The sequence below is a fragment of the Stegodyphus dumicola genome, chromosome X2 (assembly GCF_044657685.1).
Source record: "Stegodyphus dumicola isolate Sdum_Otavi_A_Nest chromosome X2, ASM4465768v1".
NCBI lineage: Eukaryota > Metazoa > Arthropoda > Arachnida > Araneae > Eresidae > Stegodyphus > Stegodyphus dumicola.
The window spans coordinates 130,781,031-130,805,410 of NC_140781.1; the positions used below are offsets into that span (position 1 = coordinate 130,781,031).

Below are 24,380 nucleotides of genomic sequence, written 5' to 3' on the forward strand. Positions count from 1 at the left end.
CCTGTATGAAAGCATTTCTTCTCATGAGCAGATAGCTGTCGAGTTGCTTTAACCTAATGTATTTCCAGAAAGATCCAGGTAATAAGAAGTTTGGTCACTCTGCATAGTTTTATAGCCCCAGAATTGGCATGTAGTTAAATTGGTCTGATGTCTTGATGGGAGGGTGTTCATGTTGTGAAGTGGCCATTCTGAGTTTATCCCAAACACGCACTTGTAGTATAGTTTCCCTACCTCATCATCCCCATTTTGAGGATTTTGGGCTCAGTACCTTCACAAACTCTTTAGGTATTTGTTTCACTTTATCAAATTATTAATACTCATCGTATAGCATATAAACAGAGTTGTAATAATTAAAGATCTCTTGTAGCATATTTAGACCTGATTAATAACAGTTTCTTACCATAGCTTATACAAGTGTATATATGTATACATGGTTCCCACTAGAGTTGTAATAATTAAAGATCTCTCGTAGCATATTTAGACCTGATTAATAACAGTGTTTCTTACATAGCTCATACAAGTGTATATATATATACACATACATGGGGCCCACTAAAGTCTGGTACCACCCGTTTAACTGCCATACGGCTGCAGCTGTATTCATAAAATTGGGAAAAAGAACTTATCCTCTTTCTATATCATGTCAACACAAGCCATTTTTTTTTCTAGATTCGGCCAAATTTGTATAGGAATATACTAAAAACTGACTCTCGCACCTGTTTTCAGTATATTTCTATACAAATACGGCTATAAAGATTGTCCGGGTTGATTATGACAAAAAAATGACATTTTTTTTATACGGTGGAATTTGTATCTTGTTGAGATAGCTTTCAGCGCCACCTAGTAAAAAAACAGCATAGTTAGCTACCCGATCTCGAAAACGATACATGATAAGAAGAAAAAGTGAATAACAAAGTTGTAGAGCATCATCAATTTAGACACCTTATAAATATGAATGCTAAAAGTAGAATGCTGAAAATGCACATTAGTTTCTTCGTGATTTCTGAATCTGCAATATCATGAAACTTGAACCGAAGGAGAAAAAGATTATCTTTTGGATGAAAACATGCCTGTATCTTGGCACAGTGATGTCACTTGTAATTCACATTCGAGAGGACGGGTGGTTCAAACCTCTTGGGGTGCATCCTTGTACTGATTGTCTTTACAAACAGAGTAGACAACATACAGATCATGCACCAGCGTGTTGCAAAACGCGTCAAGTCAATACAACTTGAGCTTGGTGTGCAAATTTGTGCATAATGCAAATAGTGTATGAAATGTCACAACTGTTCACCTGAGACAGCTACAAAACGGATATCTGCTCGTGGTTGTATGTTGAAGCTCTTGGTCATGGAGTGATTTTTCAAAAAATTATTTGTGTGAGATGGTTCTACATATGGTGAATGTGAGCACAAGGAACGATCGGCAGCGTGGTTGCATCGGCAACGTTTTCCTGCAGGCCCGCATCCTTCACACAAAACCATCCTACAGATTGTGAAAAATTTAAGGGAGGTAAACTGAGTGACTAGCCGACTTCAGTCTGGCAGACCAGCTAAGGTAGGGCAGAAAGTGCAACAGAAAGATGCTTTATCATACAGCCTCCCATATTCAAAAAGCAGCACAAGAGAGATAAGTGAAAAGTGTGGCCTCTCAGAAAAGTCTCTTTTGGAAAATCCTAAATGAACTAGGTGCTCATCCATACTGACCAACTCCTAATCAGGAATTGCTGGATGGGGTTGCCAAGAGACATTTTGCATTGTTCAATTTCATCATAAACCAGATAGAGGTTCAGCTAACATTCTTGGCAGGTATAGTGGGGACAGATGAGGTATGCTTTTTACAGAATGAAATGTACAATAGGCAGAACACCCATTACTGGGCACTGGAAAATCCGTTATGTTCTGCCGAAGTTTAACATCATGGGTTTTCAATTAATGTTTGGTGTGGAATTTATAATAACAGGCTAATGGGCTCAATATTTTACCAAGGTACATTAATGGCCCACAGTATTTAGAAATTCTGCAAGACATAATACCAGATTTTGTTGAGAACTTCCATTGCTTCAATTCCCGAATGGATGGTTCCAACATTACGTCGCAAGTGAAGCAGTACCTGATGGAGGAATATGGAGAATGAAAAATCGGGTACGGTGGTTTCGAAGAGTGACCTCCACATTCACCTGATCTGACTGCAACACACTTTTCCTGTGCAGGCACCTCAAACAGATGTATGCGACTCCTCCACAAACATTGCAGGACCTTCACCGACATATTACAGATGCTTGTGCAAATGTGTCACCCGCTATGCTACAGCATGCAACATGAAAACAAGAATCCAGATGTGCATTTCATTTGATGGAGAGAAATTTAAAACATTGAAAATAAAGGTAGCTTGTGATAACTAGTTGTTTTCTACTTTCTAGGATCGTTTCGCGAAATCACAGTTTCGGAAATTGTGAACAAACAAATGTGTGTTTAAAAGGTTCTATTCTTAACATTCATGTCTACAAGGTGTCTTTTTCATACTAAATTGATGGTGCTCTACAACTGTGTAATTCACTCTTTCTTCCTATCTCATATCGTTTTTCGAGATAGGTATGCTAACTCCACTGCTTTCCACCAGTTGGCACTGAAAGCTGTCTCATCTAGCAGCGCATAGCCACTTTTATTGTACCTAGGCACCACTTTTATGATTATAGCTGCAGCCATTCGGAAGTTAAACGGGTGGTACCGGACTTCAATGGGCACACAGGATGTCAATAATAAAACTTGAAATTTGCAATCAGTCTGCAGCAAAAACTATACAGCAGAATTGTATGAAAATTGGGTAATGGCAAACTGAAATGATAGGAATTTTATTGAGGAAAAATAAGCAGTTTTTATTGTTTGTTAATAGATATGCTTATTTCTGTCTTAGAAGTTGTACAAGGAAAAAGTTAAATTATTTCATCTAAAAGTAATGTAAAAAATCTAAATTGCTTACACTTTTAGCCATGCATATTTAAATAATTTTAAATTCATTATTTATGAATAAAGAGCTTTGTGACATGTCTCACTTCAAAGATAAGTTTTTTAACTGTCCTATTCATTTCTTTTACAAAGATAAGTTTTTAACTGTCCTATTCATTTCTTTTAAAAACTGGTTTTCATGCATACACTACTGCTTCATGCATACTACTTTTCGGGCTACTTGAGGTGAACGGGATGTGTATATTGGTAAATTTGAAATCCAGTCAAATTGTGCTTTGCTGTATATAAAAAGAGTTATTTTTTAATCTGAATGTGTATGTAGCATCATCAAATTATTATTCTGATTTTCAATACCCTCTTTATTTTATATTATGTTTTCATAACATGTTTTAATTTCCTCTTAGTTTTTTCAAATATTGTAAATATGTAAATGATTAAAGTAGCATCTGAAAAATGAGTACTGTGTGAAAGGAAAGTTATCAAATCATGTTTAAGAAATACAAAATTCAATGTTCAGTGTAGGTTGAATTGGTGAATTATGATGTCCAGGCATGTTTAATGTAGTTTTATTGGGCTGTGTTTAAAATTTTTCTGCTTCTTATTTTTAAGTAGTGAGCTAATAATATTTTAGCTGAAATATTTGTTTATATATATATATGCTTTGTATTCTCATGAACTGACATGTTCAAATTTTGATTAATTTGCAATGGGAAAAAAAAAAGTTACTGAAGTGAGTAAAAACATTACATATGCCATAACAGTGTCTTAGTTACATGTTCAGTGATTAAGAAGGAATCCTTCAGAAGTAATCAAAAATAAACAAATGTAGGAAAGTATATATGTTCACGGATTAAAAACAATTTAAACTGTATGTGTTCGACATATTGTTTAAAGTGTTTCTAATTTGTAGCTTTTATTTTTTTTTAAAATTCTGCCATTATGTGCAGTGTATTCATAGGAGTCCTTACATGGCCTCTATTTAAATTTTTATTTGAAGAAAAGAAACTTTTCAACTGCATAAAATACATTGCATCTTAGATGCTTATTGTAAGTTTAGTCTTTAAAATCAATTCCTATTTTTATCCAAGTAATAAGAAAATGTTAATTTTTTTAAATCCTTCTGATTTTGTACTGTCATTTAAAGTGTTCTTGTTTTATCTGTAGAAGTGTATGTGTGCCTCTGCAGATGTATAAATATGTAATTTGTACATGGTGTAAGGTATTATACTAGCTTTAGATGTAGTTATTTGTATTGCATGCAGAAATCGACCTTCATTAAAGCCAGAGAAGAATACAAGTATAAAGAAAGTGAAAATATAGAAACTGGCATTTCTGTCAAAATTTTGGTAAGAATTGATGTTAATAATCGGTGGTGGGAAAAATTCTTATGCTTATGTTCTTTCATCTATGTTTTTAAGAATTGTGATTTTTTTAATTGATTTTTAGCTTGTAGTTATCATACAAAGAGAATAGTTTTGCATAATACCAGTAATATAATGTTCATTAGAATGTGCCAGTAAATTATAGATATTGGTTAGCAATCTGAGTATATTATCTTTTCATCACGTATACAAGCCAGTTCCCCTTAGAAAGCCCTCCATGAAGGCATACCTCCCTTTATGCAGTTAGCCCTCAAGTGCATTGCCATAATGTCTATTTTTACAGTTTCTTTGCTTGCAAAAAGAGTTTGGTTATAATTAAAAATACATTTGTTCATATTGATCACTGATTGTAAATTTCCCTCAAATAAAAAAAATCACTTAAAATATGGATTTCTGTTAATAAGCATGTTTCAGATAAATAAATTAGTGTGTTTAATGATAACATACGATAGGAAAAGACTTATGCTAGAGTAATCATATTTTGTTTTAAAATGGAATTTATATAACTTTTAAAATGGAATTTATATAATGCCTCCCTTAATTGTTAGATCTGTTTTATAAAAAGAATGATTTAAATTTTGACCTCTCATGTAAAGATTGTGTGAAAACAAATTTGATAAATTTTCCTCATCAAATGTAGATAGGGCAGTTTAATGAAAACTGGTTTTTGCAATTCAGAAGCTCAGATAATTATTGCATAAATGCTAAGTACTTTTCTCTTTCAACCCTCCTGCTTCTTCTCTGAAGATAATTTTTTTGACAGTATCTTTAGTATGTTGTGTATCAAAGGATTGCATAGTTCTTGGGTATTTTAATGTGATCCAAATTCTTCTTCTATAAAGCATTATGTCCTCGTTATTCAGCTTCTCCATAAACTTCTAATTATAATTTCAGGTACCAACTGTTCTATAATTTCAGTGGGAAAAAATTGAGTGTTAGACCATATGAAATGAGTATGTCCACTTCCACTGATAATGCTTTTATAAAAAAATTATGAATAACTTTAATTTAGGTGTACTGAGTCATATTTTGTTTAAAATATAATCAAAAATACTTTTCTTCTTTGAATAAACAACTTTTGAAATTGGTTTAACGTGAGTTTTCTAAGATGCTGATATAGTAGTCTTGAGCTCTTCTACTGATTCATAGTGTTTGTTAATGGCATATGCATGCCACGTTGCTTTTGCTTGAATATTGTCTGTAGGCTTGAGATTAATCAGGGGAGCATGCTGCTCTTAACTTTTATCTGAACCTGAACAACTGTTTTGTGACAAAGGCTGGTGTAACCAGTGTAGCTGCTCCAAGCAGGAGAACTTGGCATAGCAAAATTTTTTAAATAAGGGGGGGAACAGGGTGCTGGGCAGCTTTAGGAGCTTTGAGAGGTATCACTTAGTGGCAAAATTCCTCGCATCAGCCCTGTTTGGGACATCTCTTGTGGATAGCTTTTTCTTGCTCATTGGATTTCAACAAGGGAATTTTGTCAAAAACACTACAGAAACATTAACCCTTAACTATATTGAGTACTATTCTTTTGTGAAGTTAGGATAGCCAGTTTCAGTACTCCTATTCAGATTCACTGTGAATACAGTCCACACTATGAAAGTGCCTCTACCAAAGTACAGCTCCTTCATATCCTTCAGTGGCAATTCAGACTGTCTGGTACATTAAGACTAAGCCTAGAGCATCAAGCATCAAGACTTTTTCTAACTAAAAATGAACTGAATTCAGACTGCTAATCTCTCGTAAACTTGCATCCATATGGTACACATAATCATTTATAAATTTATATTTAGAATCATATTATATATCATTGTACTTACTATCCACATAATCCAAGGTGCAAATGACCGTTTGCCACTTACAGTCCAGCAAATGCAGAATGGTGAAGCTTGTCTTAATTTCTCAGGTTTGGCACTGGTTTGATTGTTTCTCAGATTTATAATTGGTTTTTGAAGTTTTGATGGTTCAGAAATGGCTCTGAGAATAGTGTTTTTACAAGTTGAAAAATAAGTTTATAATAAAAAAATAAGTTTCCCCTGTCGACTGTGGTCAGAGTTGTGTATGAAAGTCAAATAGAATGAGACATTAAAGATATGACATACCTTTATTTTTCCACATAGGTACCAAGTACATTGAGACATTTGTCATATCCCTTGATAAGCTTCAAAAAGCTCTCCAGGAAAAAATCAGGGCTTTGCATATGGAAGAAGCATTGAACGGCTTGTTCGACTTCAGTATTGCTTCCCAAGCGCCTTGCCCCGAGATTTTTCTTCAAAGCCAGAAACAGATAGAAGTCGCTTGGTACGAGATCAGGACTGTATGGGGGATGGTGTAGGCGCTCCCAACCAAGAGTTGCAATATGGTTTTGCGTTGCCGTCACCGAATGTGGCCTGGCATTGTCATCCAACAGCAGAATGCCAGATGTGAGAAGGCCAGGCCGCTTTTTCCGAATCGCCTCTTTCAATTTCGACAGGGTGTCACAGTAGCGCGTAGCATTGATGGTTCCAACCTCCAAAAAGTCCAGCAACAAAACTCCTTGGCCGTCCCAGAAAACTGTGAGGAGCACTTTACCTGCAGAGGGAGTTGTCTTGAACTTCTTTCGGACAGATGATGACGGATGTTTCCACTCCATAGATGCGGCTTTCCGATTCTGGCGTGAAATGGTGGACCCACGTTTCATCCCCCGTCACAATCCGAAACAGAAAGTCATTGCCATCTTCATGGTAACGCATGAGATGTTCCAGGCTGACCCCCATGCGTTGTTCCTTGTGTGTCGAGGTCAATTGTCGGGGCACGTGCTGACACTTTTCTGTATCGAAGAATGTCGTGGATGATGTTTTGAGCTCCCTCGTGTGAGACTCCAAGTTCTTCCGCTACTTCATCAATGGTGATACGCTGGTTCGCTCTAATCATGTCATCCACCTTCCTGACATTTGCATCTGTAGTGGCCGTGCACATCTGTCCAGCTCTCGCTATGTCCTCCACTTGCTGACGTCATCACTGAATGTGCGACACCATCTCCGCACCATTTGCTTCGACATCACACCTGGCCCATAGACTTCCACAAGGCGGTTATGAATTTCTGCTCCTGATACTCTACGTGCCCATTCATAGCGGATAACCGCTCTCACTTCTTCCTTTGACCACAAATTCAAAACACACCTTTTCTCCATACCTACCAGGGCTCAAATGAGAGGCTGGTCTCCAATTTGCGCAGGCACTGCAACAACGCCATCTGCTTGATTTGCAGCGACCTCTACCCAATGGTATATCGGTGACTTGCGCGTTTTCCTGCTGTTTCGCCTTTTGCCCATACCCGTTCAACGCTTCTTGCATATGCAAAGCCCTGATTTTTTCCTGGAAGGCTTTTTGAAGCTTATCAAGCGATATGACAAATGTCTCAATGTACTTGGTACCTATGTGGAAAAATAAAGGTATGTCATATCTTTAATGTCTCATTCTATTTTTTGACTTTCATACACAACTCTGACCACAGTCGACAGGGGAAACTTATTTTTCAACTTACCTACGTAAATGTTCTGTGAATGCAGGTTTATTTGATTTACTGACTTCATCAAATTAGATGCCTTTTGAAGGGTTTCAGGTTTGTTGGGAGGCCTTGTCTCTTCTCATTATGAAAGTCATAAGTTAGGAAATAAGCAGAATAGCAACGGGCTGTTATGAAATTTGTCTTGTGCCACCTCCTATGTCTTGTGTCTTGCATAATTGGAGTCAACCTTTGTAATTCTGCGAGAGACTCATTACTTAACATTCAGAGAACTGTAAATCAAGATGAGGTAATCGCCTAAAAATGACTATTGGACATATAATTTTGGTTTGGTCTGAAGCATAGTGTTACTTTGTAAAAATTGCTGTTTTCCAAAGCATGAACATGGAAACATGCAAAGTGCAAAAACATGCAAAATGTTAAATCACATGCAAGTATTGTCTTAAGTGAAAAAATATGGTGAAATGTATAATACTTGCATTAGATGCAATCTAGCAGTATGCTGTGTGTGCATTTCATTATTGATGAGAACTTGATAACTTGAAATCATTGCTGAAGTATTCTTGGGAGTAACTTATTGCAAGTTGAATTATGATGGATAAAAATAAGATTTAAATAAGAGCAAAATTTTTAACAATATTTTAGTTATTATGATAACTATCAATTAAGTATTGTACTAATAAATATACTTCAAGTTATTAGCATATGTAATGTAATTTTTTTTCTGTATAGTTTAGTAATATCAACAAATATAGTTATCCTCTGAAGTATTGTTAGCTCATTACGTAGATTCTTTTATAATTTTTAGATCATAATATTTTGTATATACTAATTTTTAAAAATTTTTTTAACTAGAAGTCAAGTTTTACTAAAACCTCTGATGAAACACAGCAGAGTGTATTACTAGAAGAAGTTAAACCATCTGTTGACAGAGTTAAAGTTCAACGGACATTTAGTCAGGTGAGGTTTAAATGCATACAAAAAAGAAAGCATTCCTCCATCTCTCACCATCTTCATTTTCTGTGATTTATGTAAATCTCTTTAATTTGTCTGTACAGTCAAAAGTCGTTAATTCGGACATCCATAATCTGGAATGATCTATAATCCCGGACCTCAAAGCTACAAACTTTCTGCGCATGTGTCGCTTTGACGTAGCCGTAAAGGTCTTACGTCTGCGAATATGCGTTTGTGTCATGACACACATACACATATTCGCAGACATAAGACCTTTACGGCTGCGAATATGCGTATGTGCATGCGCAAAATACGTTTACGAATGCGCGTTTAATGCATAATGGACGGTATAAGCTAAGAAAAAATTATCTAATTCAGTTAATGTTGCAGATTGCGTTGTTCCTTAATCTTCGAATTGGATTCGGCTTGTTATTTTTTGCAGACTGTTAGAGCAATTTTATAAAAGTAAGCTTGAACTTTCGATTATGTCAAATAGAATTTCTGATATATATTTACTAATATGTAAAGGATCTACAAAGCAAAAGTATGTTTCGAAGTCCATTAAACAAAAAGTGGAATTGCTGCAAAAAATGGATAAAGGCATATCCTTTGTTTATCTAAACTTTAACGTTTGTTTGTCTAGACTTTGTTTATCTTTAACGCCGCGACACGCAATGAATTGGAAGTTGATCTGTCAGCACTATCCTTATCTTCAGGGCAGATGTTTTTATTTTATTCAGCTTATAATTCCTTACTAAATGTAGTATTTCATCTCGATGTACTCCATCTTTGATATGATTTAAATCAAATTCCTCGTCATTATAATTCGCTTCTGGTAGCAAAGAAAGTGACAGAGGTTATTGAAAACTAAAAAATGACAAATTAGTCGGTATTCTCGACACAGCAATTATAGAACTTGAACAGCGGAACTTTGTAACTGAACAAAAAATTATGTCTGTTTATAGAATTAAAGAGAATGTATTATCACATAAAAAACAAAGCAACTTAAACAACTTACATTGAAAGAAATATTTAATAAATTAAACAAATAAATATTAAGCTTTTTTCTCTCTTTTTTTTTTTTTTTTTTTTTTTTTTTTTTGTAAATTTTGATACCCTTTAGATCATAAGTGCTCTTTATTTCATAAATTACGGTTTCATATTTTTAATTTTATAATTTCTGCATGCCATCTTACCAGATTTAAACTGATGATCTATAATCCGGAATCGCCAAAGTCCCGAAGAGTCCAGATTAACGACTTTTGACTGTATAACTTGTGTAAATGATGCATGTGTAAAATATGTGTGAAAACTGATAAGAGTCAGTATGAGATTTTCAGTTATGTACATATCAGTACAGATTTTAATGCAAGTGATTCTTGAATCAGCATAAAAGTGTAATTTAAAATTTAATATCGATGGCATCAGGATTTTGTCCAAAATGTGTAGGAGAGGCTTTATGTGCCAGTGTTTATAGTGTTACAAAATTTGATATGGTTTGATATATTGCTTTTCAAACATATAAGCATCACAATCCAGACTTTAAAACAGTTTAACTTGACCATGTACCTGCTCTGGAAAAAAAAGAAAATATAATGTACTAAGTTAAAATAATTATGAACAAGTGTAATTATTCGTGATTAACTAATAATTATAGGCTAATTAATAATTTCAAATATAAATAATCATTTAGGCTTTTGAAAAAGATAACTGCATACTTTATTTTCTTAATTATTGATTTTTGACATATATTTCCTATTTACAGAATTCCTCAAAATATGCAAAGATAATCATATGTTGATAAGATCAATTAATATTTTAATATTGAATATGTTCTTCCCACTGTGGAATTGCATTGAAAAATAATCAAATGCCAGTAAAAGAGTCACAGTGAGAAAAATATTAAATGGGCAGAAATTGTATGTTGCTTGGCAGAAATTTTATTTTAGAAAAAATTCTATGTTTATCTCAGTGTCTCTTGCATTAGCATCTTTCGTATTGTAAACCTGCCCTCTAATATCTCAGCAAATTTTGCATGTAAGAGAACATTGCAACAACAGTTCATAACTTATTAAAATGTAAGAATGTTTTTTAATCAGGATTTCCTATACAGGGAGCATATAAGCCATTATTTTATATATTTAAAAAAGCCTTCTGTTCACAATATTGGGACTATTATTTTAAAGCTATGTACCTTATTTGGAAAAACTTCATTGACTGAACTATATAGCTGAGACCAGTATATAAGAAAATAAAGTCTGCAGATGTCTTTTTTTTAATTTTTTTTATAGAACCTGTGTAACAAAGCAGGAAACTTTCAAAACTTCCATGATCTACTAAAAATAGGCATATAGGCATTTAAGATATGCGTCACCCTTTGGAAACTTTCAGTATGGCATACTCCATATTGTAAATAAAGTTATTGCTGAATACCAGTTTTTAAAATATTTCTATAACCATCAAATCCAAATTATTTTATTCTGTTCTTTAATATTTGTCATTTTTCATATGGGATTGCTTTCATGATTAATTTCAGACTGATTGTTTGTTTAGAGTGGTCAAGACGAGCTCTGTTTATGCAAGATATGTGGGAAACATGTTTACCAAATGGAAAAAATGAAGGCAGAGAAGAGTATATTTCATAAGAATTGTTTCCGATGTAAAGAATGCAATAAACTGTTGAAGTAAGTAACCTTCAAGTTATTAAATTAAAGTGAAAAATACAGATAATTTAAAAAATATATTTGCAGTTAAGGTATTGTGGATCCTTAATTTATGATTGCAGTGTGCTAGAGCTGCAAAAGCATGGTTTAGTAATGTGAAAGAAAGTATGTGCTATTAGTTCAAAATGTTTGCAGTGCCTTTGTCAATAACTTGGAAGTTTTAATTCCTTTCTTGAAAGTGAAGCAAGGTAGGCAAAGGATTTCAGTTGTGAAGTACAGAGTACTAAAAAAATTACAGGCTTAAAAAATTTTAAAAATCAAAAAGAGTGTTTCACATGAAAATGAATGGCAAGAAGTAGGAGACTTTTGTGTTATAAAATAGTGTGTGGTTAAAATTTTTACCAATAGAGGGTTCTGTCTCATATCAACAATACAGATCACAGAATACTGTTATATCATACAAAAAACGTACTTCATATAAAAGTAATTGTTGAGGATATTAGTCAATAGAAGAAGATATTCAGTGTCATTTTCAGTGCTATTTTGTGATCATTGCTGTGTGTATGGAACAGTATCTTTCTTCTATTTGTGAACATTTGAAATAATATAGCCACCATATTAACAGAATTCCTTTCTGTGATTTATTTTCACGCAAAAAGGAATTCATAATACTACTTGTTGGATTTTTTAAAATTTTAGAAATCATTGCAAATTTTTTGGACTGTCTTCTATTAAAATATTCTCTGTTTAGCATGAAAAAACATGCACATAACTTGTACACATATGATAAAAAGTTATGTAAACTGAGGACGTTAATTATGCTGATGTCTAATTTAAAGTAATACATTATTTTGGCATCTAATGTCTTTGGTGTCATGCTGTGGATATGCATACCCTCCTTCGTTCTTAGTGTATGGAAGAATCATCTCAGTTCTTTTCCCCCTATTTGGCAAAAACAAAAGGAAAGTTAAACTAGACTACCTCATGTTGTGAATCTTTTTTTTTTAATATCTGTCAAATAAGTGTGTCAGTCAGATAAGTTACATCTAATATTTTACACATGTTTTAATTTTTACTGCAAGCAGAATAAAATTCGTTGATTGAATGGATGATTTATGCTGACTTTTATCTTTTCCTATGATCTGTGTACATGCTATTCGCAAAATACCTTTCCTTTCCAAAGGACTCTATCACTATTTTTATGGTATTTAATCTTATGCTTGAATCCCAGGTAATAATTTTCATACTTTTCCTCATGTCTAAAGTATTTAAGCAAGTTTCTGATAAAATAGTAGCTCTGGTGGTATCTGTAATGAGCCAGATAGCCCTGACATACGGTCAAAAGTCATTAATTCAGACACCCATAATTCGGACTTCAAAGCTACAAACTTTTTGCGCATGCGTCAGGCTGCGAACATGTGTGCGTGTGCACAAAATACGTTTCCGAATGCGCGTTTAATATATAACGAAAGGTATAAGCTAAGCTAAAATTATCTAATTCAGTTAATGTTGCAGATTGCGTTGTTCCTTAATCTTTGAATTTTATTCAGCTTATAATTTTTTGCAGACTGTTAGAGCAATTTTATAAAAGTAAGCTTGAACTTTCGATTATGTCAAATAGAATTTCTGATATATATTTACTAATATGTAAAGGATCTACAAAGCGAAAGTATGTTTTGAAGTCCATTAAACAAAAAGTGGAATTGCTGCAAAAAATGGATAAAGGCATATCCTTTGTTTATCTAAACTTAAACATTTGTTTATCTAAACTTTGTTTATCTTTAACGCTTAATTAATCTGAATGGATAAAGGCATATCCTCTGTTTATCTAAACTTAAACATTTGTTTATCTTTAACGCTGCGGCGCGCAATGAATTGGAAGTTGATCTGTCAGCACTATCCATATCTTCAGGGCAGATGTTTTTATTTGGCTTATAATTCCTTACTAAATGTAGTATTTCATCTCGATGTACTGTCTTTGATATGATTTAAATCAAATTCCTCGTCATTATAATTCGCTTCCGATAGCGAAGAAAGTGACAGAGGCTATGAAAACTAAAAAATTTCGATTGACAAATTAATCGGTATTCTCAACACAGCAATTATATTACTTGAACAGTGGAACTTTGTAACTGAACAAGAAATTATGTCTGTTTATAGAATTAAAGAGAATGTATTATCACATAAAAAACGAAGCAACTTAAACAAGTTACATTGAAAGAAATGTTTTATAAAATAAACAAATAAATATTAAGCGCTTTTTATTTTGTAAATTTTGATACCCATTAGATGATAGTGTTCTTTATTTCATAAATTACGGTTTCATATTTTTAATTTTATAATTTCTGCATGCCATCTTACCAGATTTAAACTGATGATCTATAATCCGGAAAAATCGATAATCCGGAATCGATGAAGTCCCGACGAGTCCGGATTAACGCCTTTTTACTGTATGTTGCCATAATCAGTCACTTATCTGCACTAAATAGAAAATGCTCAGAAATTTTGCTGTTAATATTTTTCACTAGCTTTGCTTTATTTTCGAAATAAGAATTCTATCTTCTGTTTTTCCAATTAGAAGCACTATTCATTTTGAAATTGCCATACATACTCGTATTTCTCATATTATATGCATTTAACAGCTGTGGGATAATCCTGGATTTTTGCAGGCAACCTTAGGATAATTTATCATAAATTTGAATAAACTTTCATAGTTTATCCCACTGTAAAGATTTCTTTTCTTCCATAAGAGTTTTTATAAATTGCTTGTGTCTAGTCATCAGGATCATTTGAGATTTTATTCTTCCTCTTTTTTTTTCTTCCTGTGACACTTATATGCAAATGGTTTTCAGGCTGTCAAACTATTAAATCGGTTGCTTTTTGTTTTGTCTATTTATTGTGAAAAAAATGCTTTCTTTAGAAATACAGTGAAAAGTCTTTAATCCAGACTCGTTGGGAATCCGGGCGATTCTGCATTATTGATTTTTCTGGATTATAGATCATCAGTTTAAATCTGGTAAGATGGCATGCAGAAATTATAAAATTAAAAATATGAAATCATAATTTATGAAATAAAGAACAATTGTGGTCTAAAGGGTATCAAAATTTACAAAAAAAGCTTAATATTTATTTGGTTACTGTATTAAGCATTTCTTTCAACGCGCGCATGCGTAAAGCATACATTATGCATAGTCAAAATTAGAAAATTGCAACCAGAAAACTATTTTATGTATATTCGTGGTATTTATAATGACGAGGAAATTGATTTAAATCATATCGAAGTACATTGAGATGAAACACTACATTTAGTAAGGAATTATAAGCCGAATAAAATAAAAACATCTGCTCGGAAGATGAGGATAGTGCTGACAGATCAACTTCCAGTTCATTGCGCGTCGCGACTTTCGCCCCCCCTAGCAGAGCAGCGTGAAATAGACAAACAGATTTTGGAATGGTTAGCGAAACAAATCACCTCTCTGTGACTTTCTTCATGCCTTTATCCATTTTTTGCAGCAATTCCACTTTTTGTTTGATGGACATCGAAACATATTTTCGCCTTGTAGATCCTTTGGGAGCTCCAGCATCGGAAATTCTATTTGACATAATCAAAAGTTCAAGCTTACTTTTATAAAATTGCTCTAACAGTCTGCAAAAAATAATAAGCAGGATACAATTTGAAGATTAAGGAACAACGCAATGTGCAACATTAAATGAAATAGATAATTAGATTATTTTAGCTTAGCTTATACTGTCTGTTATACATTAAACTCGCATGCATAAATGTATTATGTACATGCATTAAGCTATTATGCGTTTATGCATGCGCAGAAAGTTTGTAGCTTTGAGGTCCGGATTATAGATCATTCCGGATTATGGACGTCCGGATTAAATACTTTTGACTATATAAATAATTTCAGCAGCTTTGTTTCTTAGTATTAATGCTAGGATAATGTGTATTTTATCTTTCAAGGATGATCTTTCAGTTTGGAATGTTTCATCTATGGGGAAGAATTATAGATAGCACACATACTTTTTTTCCTCTTGAATTATGTAGTAAAAGTAATTATGCGTGTAATGGATAAGCAATCAAAAAATACTGTTTGATCAAGGCAGAACTAGTGTGCAGTTTTAAATAAATAAAATATGCTGTTTTGTGACTCTGTAATAATTGGCTATGAAATCCAAAGTGACAAACTAACTTCATGCCTGTTGTGTATAGTTGAATGGAAGTGAAAAAAATTTTACTTTTGTTAAATAATGCTAGAATGCAGCTAATTATGTCGCATTAGTCATGTTCACTAAATGCAGTGATAATGGATATACTGATTACATATTGAATATGTAGTTCAGATAGTTCAGTGGAAAAAAAAAAAAAATGTTTGAAACAGCTTTTAAACTAACTGCAGTTACTAAATAAAGTCAAAGTAGAAGTTTGACAACTGAATCCCCAGTTTGAAAGGGGATAAACCTGAAGTTATGTTTTGGGAAAAGAAGAAAAACTTCTTTCAGAAGCCCTTTTCCATTTATAGCACTGTGTGCTTAAGCTTATAGGATATATTTCGTCTTTCTGTGAACTGATGCATATTAAAAGCAAAATGTATTCATAAAAGCAAAAAATACCTTTAAACAAATGCAGTTGCCCACCAGTGGCCGAGCGGTAAAAGCTGCTGAACACTGGTAGTTCGGTCCGGGTTCGAGTCCTGGCTGCATGGGCATTTTCATGGTTTCCCCCCCCCATGTGTAATGTGGATATGTGCGAGTTTCCTTTAAAAGACCTCCATGGGGCATCCCTCCCTTTCCTGAAAAAAAAAAGAAAAGAAAAGAAAAGAAAGAAACTAATGCAGTTATATGCTGAGTAGAAGTTAACAGTTTTTTAACAGAGCTTGATGCATTTCTATTTATGAATGCATATTCCAGTTATATTTATCCATGTTATATACATGGAAGCAGTAACAATTGTTTATGCATAATAGCTGTAATTTAAAATATAGTTCTGTTGAAGTAAGCAACATAAAATGTGTACTGTCACTTCTATCATTGGTAAGCCATACTGGAAAATTTTGATTAAAAATTCTGAAATTTTGTATTTGTCAAAAGGTTGAGTTCAGGGTCGTAGCTAGGGTTTTCAGTGTCCAGGGACAACTGAAGATTTCGCGCTCCCTACTGCTTGCAAAGGATGTAAAACATTTAATTCTAAAATGTCATAACATCAGTTTGGTGCACCTTGGATTCTTCGCCCGGGGACAGATGCCCACCTTGGCCCCCTCTAGCTACGCCCCTCATTGAGTTAAATAAGTAATAAATAGGTTGAGGAGTTAAAAATGTCTTTGCGTACATGCAACACATTTGATCAGGCCTAATGTGAAAGAAGTGAGAGGACCTGGAATTAACAAGAAGCAGCACTGTGTTTTGAATATTTTCTAAGTTTTGATAGCCTGGTTTTTAATTCTGTTTCTATTTATCCAATTTTAGAACCAATTGCCTTTTTACTGTTGGTAGGTATATGGTCATGTACTTTGGCGTATTTAGTTTTATTAATCATTTTTATATCACTTGTGTAAGTAAACATTTACATTTCAGTAAACATTCGGTTGTGTCGAGTTTGAGACCAAAAAATATTACTTAAGGATCTAAATCCATACTTATTATTCTAAATGTTAACTATAAAAATATGGGCATTCAGTTAAAATCATCTTTGACCTAATTGCTTTTTATCTTAATTTTTAGTGTTGATTCTTATTCATCAAATGAGGGAGACATTTACTGTAAACCTCATTTCCGTCAACTTTTTCAACCAAAAGCAAGATTCGATGGAGAGGATGCTGCCCCAAGTGAGCAACAGTTTAATTTTCTACCTTTTACTGACATTTATAAAATAGTGTATTGCCATTATATAATTGTTTACTTGTGAATTTGATAATTTTTTTGTTGATTAGAAAAGCATGTGAGCAAAGTTATTTTTAATGTTCAGCTTTGTTTTTAAGAAAAAGAAATTGACAAAAGAAACTAATAATTTTGCTTATTTTATACAGTTATTAATGGGAAACAACTATCATTTAGTACTTAGAGAATTTAGAGCAAAATTCTGGAAGCATTGTTTGAGTTCATTTGACTAGTATATTATTTTCCTGATCTAACACTTTCAGTTATAAAATAAGATTGCATGTACTTTTTGTTCCTTATTGAATTAACTGCATTTGTGGCAGCATGAATTTCCATCTTTGATGAAAATTCTGCATAACAGAGTATTCAAAGAAATCTGTTGTTCAGTATTTTACATACTTAGCTATATATTAGTTTTATGATATCTGTGAGCACATAAAATTTTTTTGTGTTATAAACTAAAAATGAAAATAGATTATTTTTTAATTACATCACTTTTCATGTTAATTAAATACTTATGTACTAAAATAACAAAAATACTGTATTGTGCTTATTCCATGACAAATATTAGTTGGAGTAAATATTAAAAGTTCTAAAAATGTCTAAAATGAAATAAAGATTAAAATTTGAAAAATTTGAGGTAGTAATTAAATCATCTGAAAATATAATTATTTCCATTCTTAGCTGAATTGTAGTAACTGCAAGTCTTAGTTGAAGATAATGTATCAAGATTAGTTTTTTTTTTTTTCTAAATTTATCATTAGGAGGTGAGAATTAAGGGAGCATTCTTCAGTTTTTAGGTCATGAAATTCTTAGCTGAATATTGGAGAGAATACTAAATAATTAATATATATGTGTGTATGTGTGAAGTTGTTTTAAGTTTTGCAAAATTTGTTGTGTGTAAGGCCTCAAAAGACTATCGATGTATTGAATTTTGCATTTGTGAGCATAAAATGCATGAGCTATGTAATAAACTGCAAAATAACTCGCCACTATGCAAACAAAGGTATATCTATTCAGTTGCTTTTGTATTTAGCATTTCGGTCTGTGGGGCTCTAGAACATCATGTTTGCTAATTAATGCCTACTTCTTTGTACGCTTCTTTGTTCTCCTGCATAAAATGGCAATCTCTCTATTTGTCGAACATTTCATATTTGTTATCAGCATCAAAACTACTGCAGTAAGTGCCGTTTAATGTGATCACGTTTTTTCACAGCTATTTCAATTACATTATCTGGATTGTAACATTAAATGATGAGGAGGGCGGAACTTTAACATAGGAGTGGAATTTAATTAATTTACTATAATTATAACTAGACATATAAATAGGCACATTTTTGCAGCATTCTAGTTGGGAAAATTCAAAAGTTTGTGATCTGTCAGTTTCTTTAATGCTAAAGTTCTTTTACAAGTGGTTCAGAACTTTTCTGGAAATTACTTGACTGCTGCTGTATCCTTAATTTGAATACTTAAAGGGCATCCCTCATTAAGAAGAGAACCTGCCCATCTAAGATTTAAAATGCTTCAAAAATGTAATCTTGGTTTGCGTAGATGTTTTTAGAGAATTTTTCTACTTAAGAAAAAATTCTGCAGTCATATATTTTTTGCTCTTGAAGAAGATGGACTGGTGTCTGATCTGCTCAAAATTGATAGTTATTGAAAATTTGTATCAAACATGGTCAAACATTTAAAATTAGGTAAATAGCTAAACTTTTTTAATTAATTTAAATGTTTGGCAAAAATAAAAAACAAGATGTTTGCGACATTTCTGTGTAACTTTGCAGTTTTTGTAATTGGCAAGATAGTTTTATTTTGTGACCGACCTTCAGTTTAAAAAATTGATTCTATAATATTCTGACATATTAACTGAATTCTTGATTCCAATAAGCAATGTATTTACCATGTTTTCATGTATAAATGGACGGGATTTCAGCAGTTCAATAACAATATCGAAATTGTAACATTAACTGCAGTCACATTGAGCGGTATCTTCCGTATGTGAATATGTTTGTCTTCATACAGCCTTCTTTTATCTTGAAAATAATTTTGGAGATCTGTTAGATTGAATAAAATTAAAATCTTCTCTTCACATAGAAATAATATCCTAATTAGATCAGTATATAATTTTATAAAAACTTCCATAATATTCTTTAACATGTCATTGTCAGTTCCAAAATTTGTAATTATTTATAAAACAATTTCAGAGCATCATTCACTATTAGTGTCATCTAAAACATAGTTTTAAAACTGAAATCAATTTTTTTGCTTTACATCTAGTTTTTCATAACTGTTTGTCTTGTGGTAATTTTTCGTATTTTTATTGCATTTTCTTATGCAAGTATTTTTGTCTGTATTATTGCACAAATTATGCATTTTCTACTTTTGAAGTATGAGAATTTTGGCATAACTTTAATCTGTTTGAATTATTATCTGGTCTCAAATATTCCCAGCAAGTATTTTTAGAATTTTTTAGCTTGAAAAATTAGTCTCTGAAATACAGAACTAAAAATTATTTTACTTCAAAGTGTACTGTAGTAAGACTACTTCAATGTTTGATGCAGTATTTATGGCATTATATTGTGTTTGACTCGTGGCACACTGTGAAAAAAAAATAAGGGACAGTTCTATATCTTCTGTTTTTACTGGACTGATTGACAAAATTCAAATTGCGTTTTCCATGTCTCGGAAACGCGACATAGGATATATATTAGATTTATATAAAGTACTATTCTAACATAGGTATTTTGACACAAAATCGGACTTTTTCTGAAATAACATACCAATTTTTTTACTTATTTCAATTCTGCAACTCAAACTATGCCAGACTGCCAAATTCTGTAAAAATCGTACGGGTAGTTTAAAAAAATAGCACCTCTATGTTAATTGAATTTGGCATATACAAGTCGTTAATCCGGACTCGTCGAGACTTTGGCGATTCCGCATTATAGATTATCAGTTTAAATCTGGTAAGATGGCAAGCAGAAGTTATAAAATTAAAAATATGAAACTGTAATTTATGAAATAAAGAACAATTATGATCTTTAAAGGGTATCAAAATACACAAAAAAAGCTTAATGTGTATTTGTTTACTTTATTAAACATTTCTTTTAATGTAAGTTGTTTAAGTTGCTTGCTAATACTTTCTCTTTAATTCTATATAAACAGGCATAATTTCTTGTTCAGTTACAAAGTTCCGCTGTTCAAGTCCTGTAATTGCTGTGCCAAGAATACTGACTAATTTGTCAATTGAATTTTTTTCATTTTCACTAACCTCTCTGTCACTTTCTTCATGCCTTTATCCATTTTTTGCAGCAATTCCACTTTTTGTTTGATGGACATCGAAACATACTTTCGCTTTGTAGGTCCTTTGGGAGCTCCGGCATAGGAAAATTCTATTTGACATAATCGAAAGTTCAAGCTTACTTTTTATAAAATTGCTCTAACAGTCTGCAAAAAATAATAAGCCGGATCCAATTCGAAGATTAAGGAACAACACAATCTGCAACATTAACTGAAATAGATAATGAGATAATTTTAGCTTATACTGTCCCTTATACGTTAGACATGCATGCGTAAACGTATTATGCGCTTACGCACATGCAGTTGCGCAACCGTAAAGGTCTTATGCACATGCGTGAATGCCTATGCGCGACGCATGCGCAGAAAGTTTGTAGCTTTGAGGTCCGGATTATAGATTATACCGGATTATGGTGGTCCGAATTAATGACTTTTGAGTGTATTTATTAATCTCTTTTTTTTTATTAAACTTTTTTGATTTTTTTTCCCCTTTCACGTTTCGAAATTTAGGTTCATTCCAAATAAAATTCGCCCATTTTTGTGTTTTATTTTTTAAATTTCTATTTTTAATTAATTTTTATAAATTTTTTAAAAATATTTTGAATTATAACCTATAAAATTTTTAGTCATCTTGAAGTAGGTGTAATTCTACGCATACCTGCAAAAAATTAGTTTTTTATTCAAAATTTTCTAAAATATACACGAATTTACATATTTTCGCATTTTTAAATTTGGCATTTTTTTTTTTTTTGAGCGATAATAACGCCATATGTGGTTTATAGATTTTTGTTACAGTGAATTGCCACAGCTATTTTTAACCTTAAATTTCAAATAAATTTTTAGGGAGAATTAATTACCATATTTGACGGCATATAAGACACACCCTTATTTAGAAGGCCACACAGATGTAGATGTAGAAAAAGTTATGTGTGTCTAGACCTTTATCCGGGCTAAAAATAGCATTCAGTATTGAAAGTTAACCTGTGTCCTTCATGTATAAGATGCAGGTAACTTTTTCGAGACCAAATTTAGGAAAAGAAGTGCATATATGAAATTTTTTCCCTCAATGATGCATAATAAATATTTATTAATGCTATAGGTAAAGCTATTTTTTAATTGTAGATGATATTATTCAAATTTGTAACTTTTTAAATTTCTTTTTTTCTTTCTTTTTTTTAAAAATATTTGTAAGATTAAATTTTTACCTTTGCCATGTTATCGTATGCCACTTTGCTTTCACTACATTTAAATTGAATTGTCTAAAACTGAGAAAGTTCATTTGATGTTTATTTTCACAATGTTTTTAAGCAAACAGGGCATTGATAGTTTGGGTCATGTCCCAGCTTTAAAAAATATATATATAAGTATAAATTTTTACATTAATCTTCTTCGAAAGAATGTTTTAAGTAGCTAATTTTCTCTCGTATTGTAGATTGCATAAAAAAATAATCTTTAACATGATTTAAATTGTTTGTAGCCGATATAATAATCGAGTCATTCGGTGGTACAGAATAAACATTGCTGGACTGTTTTAATTCTTTGTCATTTAACAAAAAATCTTTTAATTTAAATATTTATCCTTTGGACTTTGCTTTAAACTTTATTTATAGTTAAAATGCCTAGAAAATGAAAAGCTATCTTCAACTGAAATGTAGTTGATGTAATTGATATTAAAAAAAAAAAAAAAAACACAAGAATGCAAAATTTATTTAAGTGTAGCAATCGAGAAATCTTAATTTTCTTATGGTGAGCACTGAAAATAAATGTAGAAGGAAAGAAGAAAAGTAGGGAGAAAAGTAAGCAAAAAGTTAAAGGGGAATTTGGCTGTCAGAAATACCAAGGTGTTTCGAAAAGTTGGATGCTTTTGAATATACTTTCAGAATATTTCAAGAAGTTTGGGTGTTCAAAGAGAAAACACTTGGACTTGTACACCAACAAATAGCAGCAATTGAGCGCTTGTGCTAATGGAAAAGACAAAAATGATATCGTTGCAGATTAAAGTGAAGAGCGACTAGTTTTCGACTATATGTTTGTATAAATTTAAATTATGTTATAGAACATCATATCATCATAAATGGAGAATCCCATGATTTCTTAGTCAAATTATTTGTATATTCAGGAATTTATCCAATGATGTATATGGATGCCGCCTAAAGACGTTTTCCCTCTTGATGAAACGAGTCTCTCCTTTCATCTCATGCCTTAAAATGCTTAGCCTCTAAAGACTGATAAAATCTCAGACCAAATACAGATGAAATGGATTGAAGTGGATTATTAAGTTACAGCAAAGCAGGGCTATCTGCCCTAAAAGGAGGGATGCCTTCGTTAAGAACTTTCTAAGGGAAACCAGCTGGCATACACGTTACAGTGAGAAAAACCATGAAAACATCAATGCAACCAACCCATTCACCAGGATTCGAACCCCGGAGTGAACTACCAGTGTTCAGCGACCTTTACCGCTCGGCCATTTGTGGGTCTTTATGAAATGGAAGGCGATAACTTTTATTTGAAATGAATGTCAGAAACACCAAAATGTTTTGAAAAGTTGGATGCTTTTTAATATACTTGCAGAATGCCTGAAGAAAAAAGAGCGAGCCATTAAGAAGAAAAAAATTAATTTTTGCATAAAATTTAGTATTTTTTTAATTTAAAACTTTTTAAATCTTATGATATTTGATTCTTGTGATTTCAAAAATAAAATATTTGACTGAAAGATGAATAACATTTTAAGAAACTAAATGTAGGATGATAAAATTGTGTAAATCAATGAGCACAATGTTAAAGCTATTTAAAGCAATATATGCAAGTCGTCCTAAGTTAAAATGTTGGTTATACACCTTTCTCATTTATATATCTTTTCTGAACGGAACATTAAAAGGCGTGTTAACTGTGCTTTACTGTATTTTCTCTTTTAATATATTCAGTTTCCAGATGCATCATAGTCTGGGACACAAAGTATTCTTACAAAAGAAACTCAATTCAAATAAATCAAATCAAATCCTGGAAAATTTATATTAATAAATTTATTTAAAATACTCAGTTTGAATGAATAAATAGAAAATTTGAAGAGACAATGCAACACAAAAAATTAAAATAAAAGTCTAAATTTAAGAATTACCTAAAATAATAACTGACAAAAAAAATTAATTATAAAGAAAACTATTTGAAAAAAAAAATAAATAAACAATGCACCTTATATTTAACTATACAATTTGAATGGGTAAATAGAAATTTTAAAAACAGTTATTCGAGAGAAACCATGCAACCTAAACAGTTAAAATGAAATTCAAAAAAGAAAAAAAAATTAAGTAGCATAAAAATATAATGTAAATAACATTATTTGAAAGAAAGAACGTTGTGATTTTTTTTCTTCTCACAGGAAAGGAAAATAGGTTGCCATATATTAAGAAGTTCGACAAGTGAACTATTCTTGGCGCAACCTGGAAAAAAAAGGACCAACATAAATTTGTGAATTTCCCCGTAAATTTCGCACCAACTTTTACAAAATTTCATTTTTGGCCATAATTTGAGTCATTGAATTGAAATATGGAAAAAAATTTGTTATTTCAGAAAAAGTCCGATTTCGTGTCAAAATAACAATGTTAAAATAGAGCTATATATAATACTAATATGTATCCTAAGTCGCTTTTTCAAGACATGAAGAACGCAACTTGAATTTCATCAACCAGTCCAGTAGAACAGGAGATAATAGAACTGTCCCCCC

General features: G+C 32.1%; 1 protein-coding gene across 13 annotated transcripts in view; it reads left to right on the plus strand.

Moving 5' to 3' along the window:
* LOC118188269 (uncharacterized) overlaps positions 1–24,380 on the plus strand; it is a 282,549-nt gene that overhangs the window by 189,708 nt on the left and 68,461 nt on the right. For 11 of the 13 annotated variants that reach the window (XM_085809316.1, XM_085809319.1, XM_085809315.1 and 8 more), the window contains 4 exons: positions 4,232–4,315; positions 8,715–8,819; positions 11,367–11,497; positions 17,204–17,307. In XM_085809316.1, the coding sequence (XP_085665442.1) occupies positions 4,232–4,315; positions 8,715–8,819; positions 11,367–11,497; positions 17,204–17,307 (424 nt within the window). The remainder of the gene's footprint in view (positions 1–4,231; positions 4,316–8,714; positions 8,820–11,366; positions 11,498–17,203; positions 17,308–24,380) is intronic. The other 2 variants (XM_035358674.2, XM_035358675.2) reach the window with 1 other exon arrangement.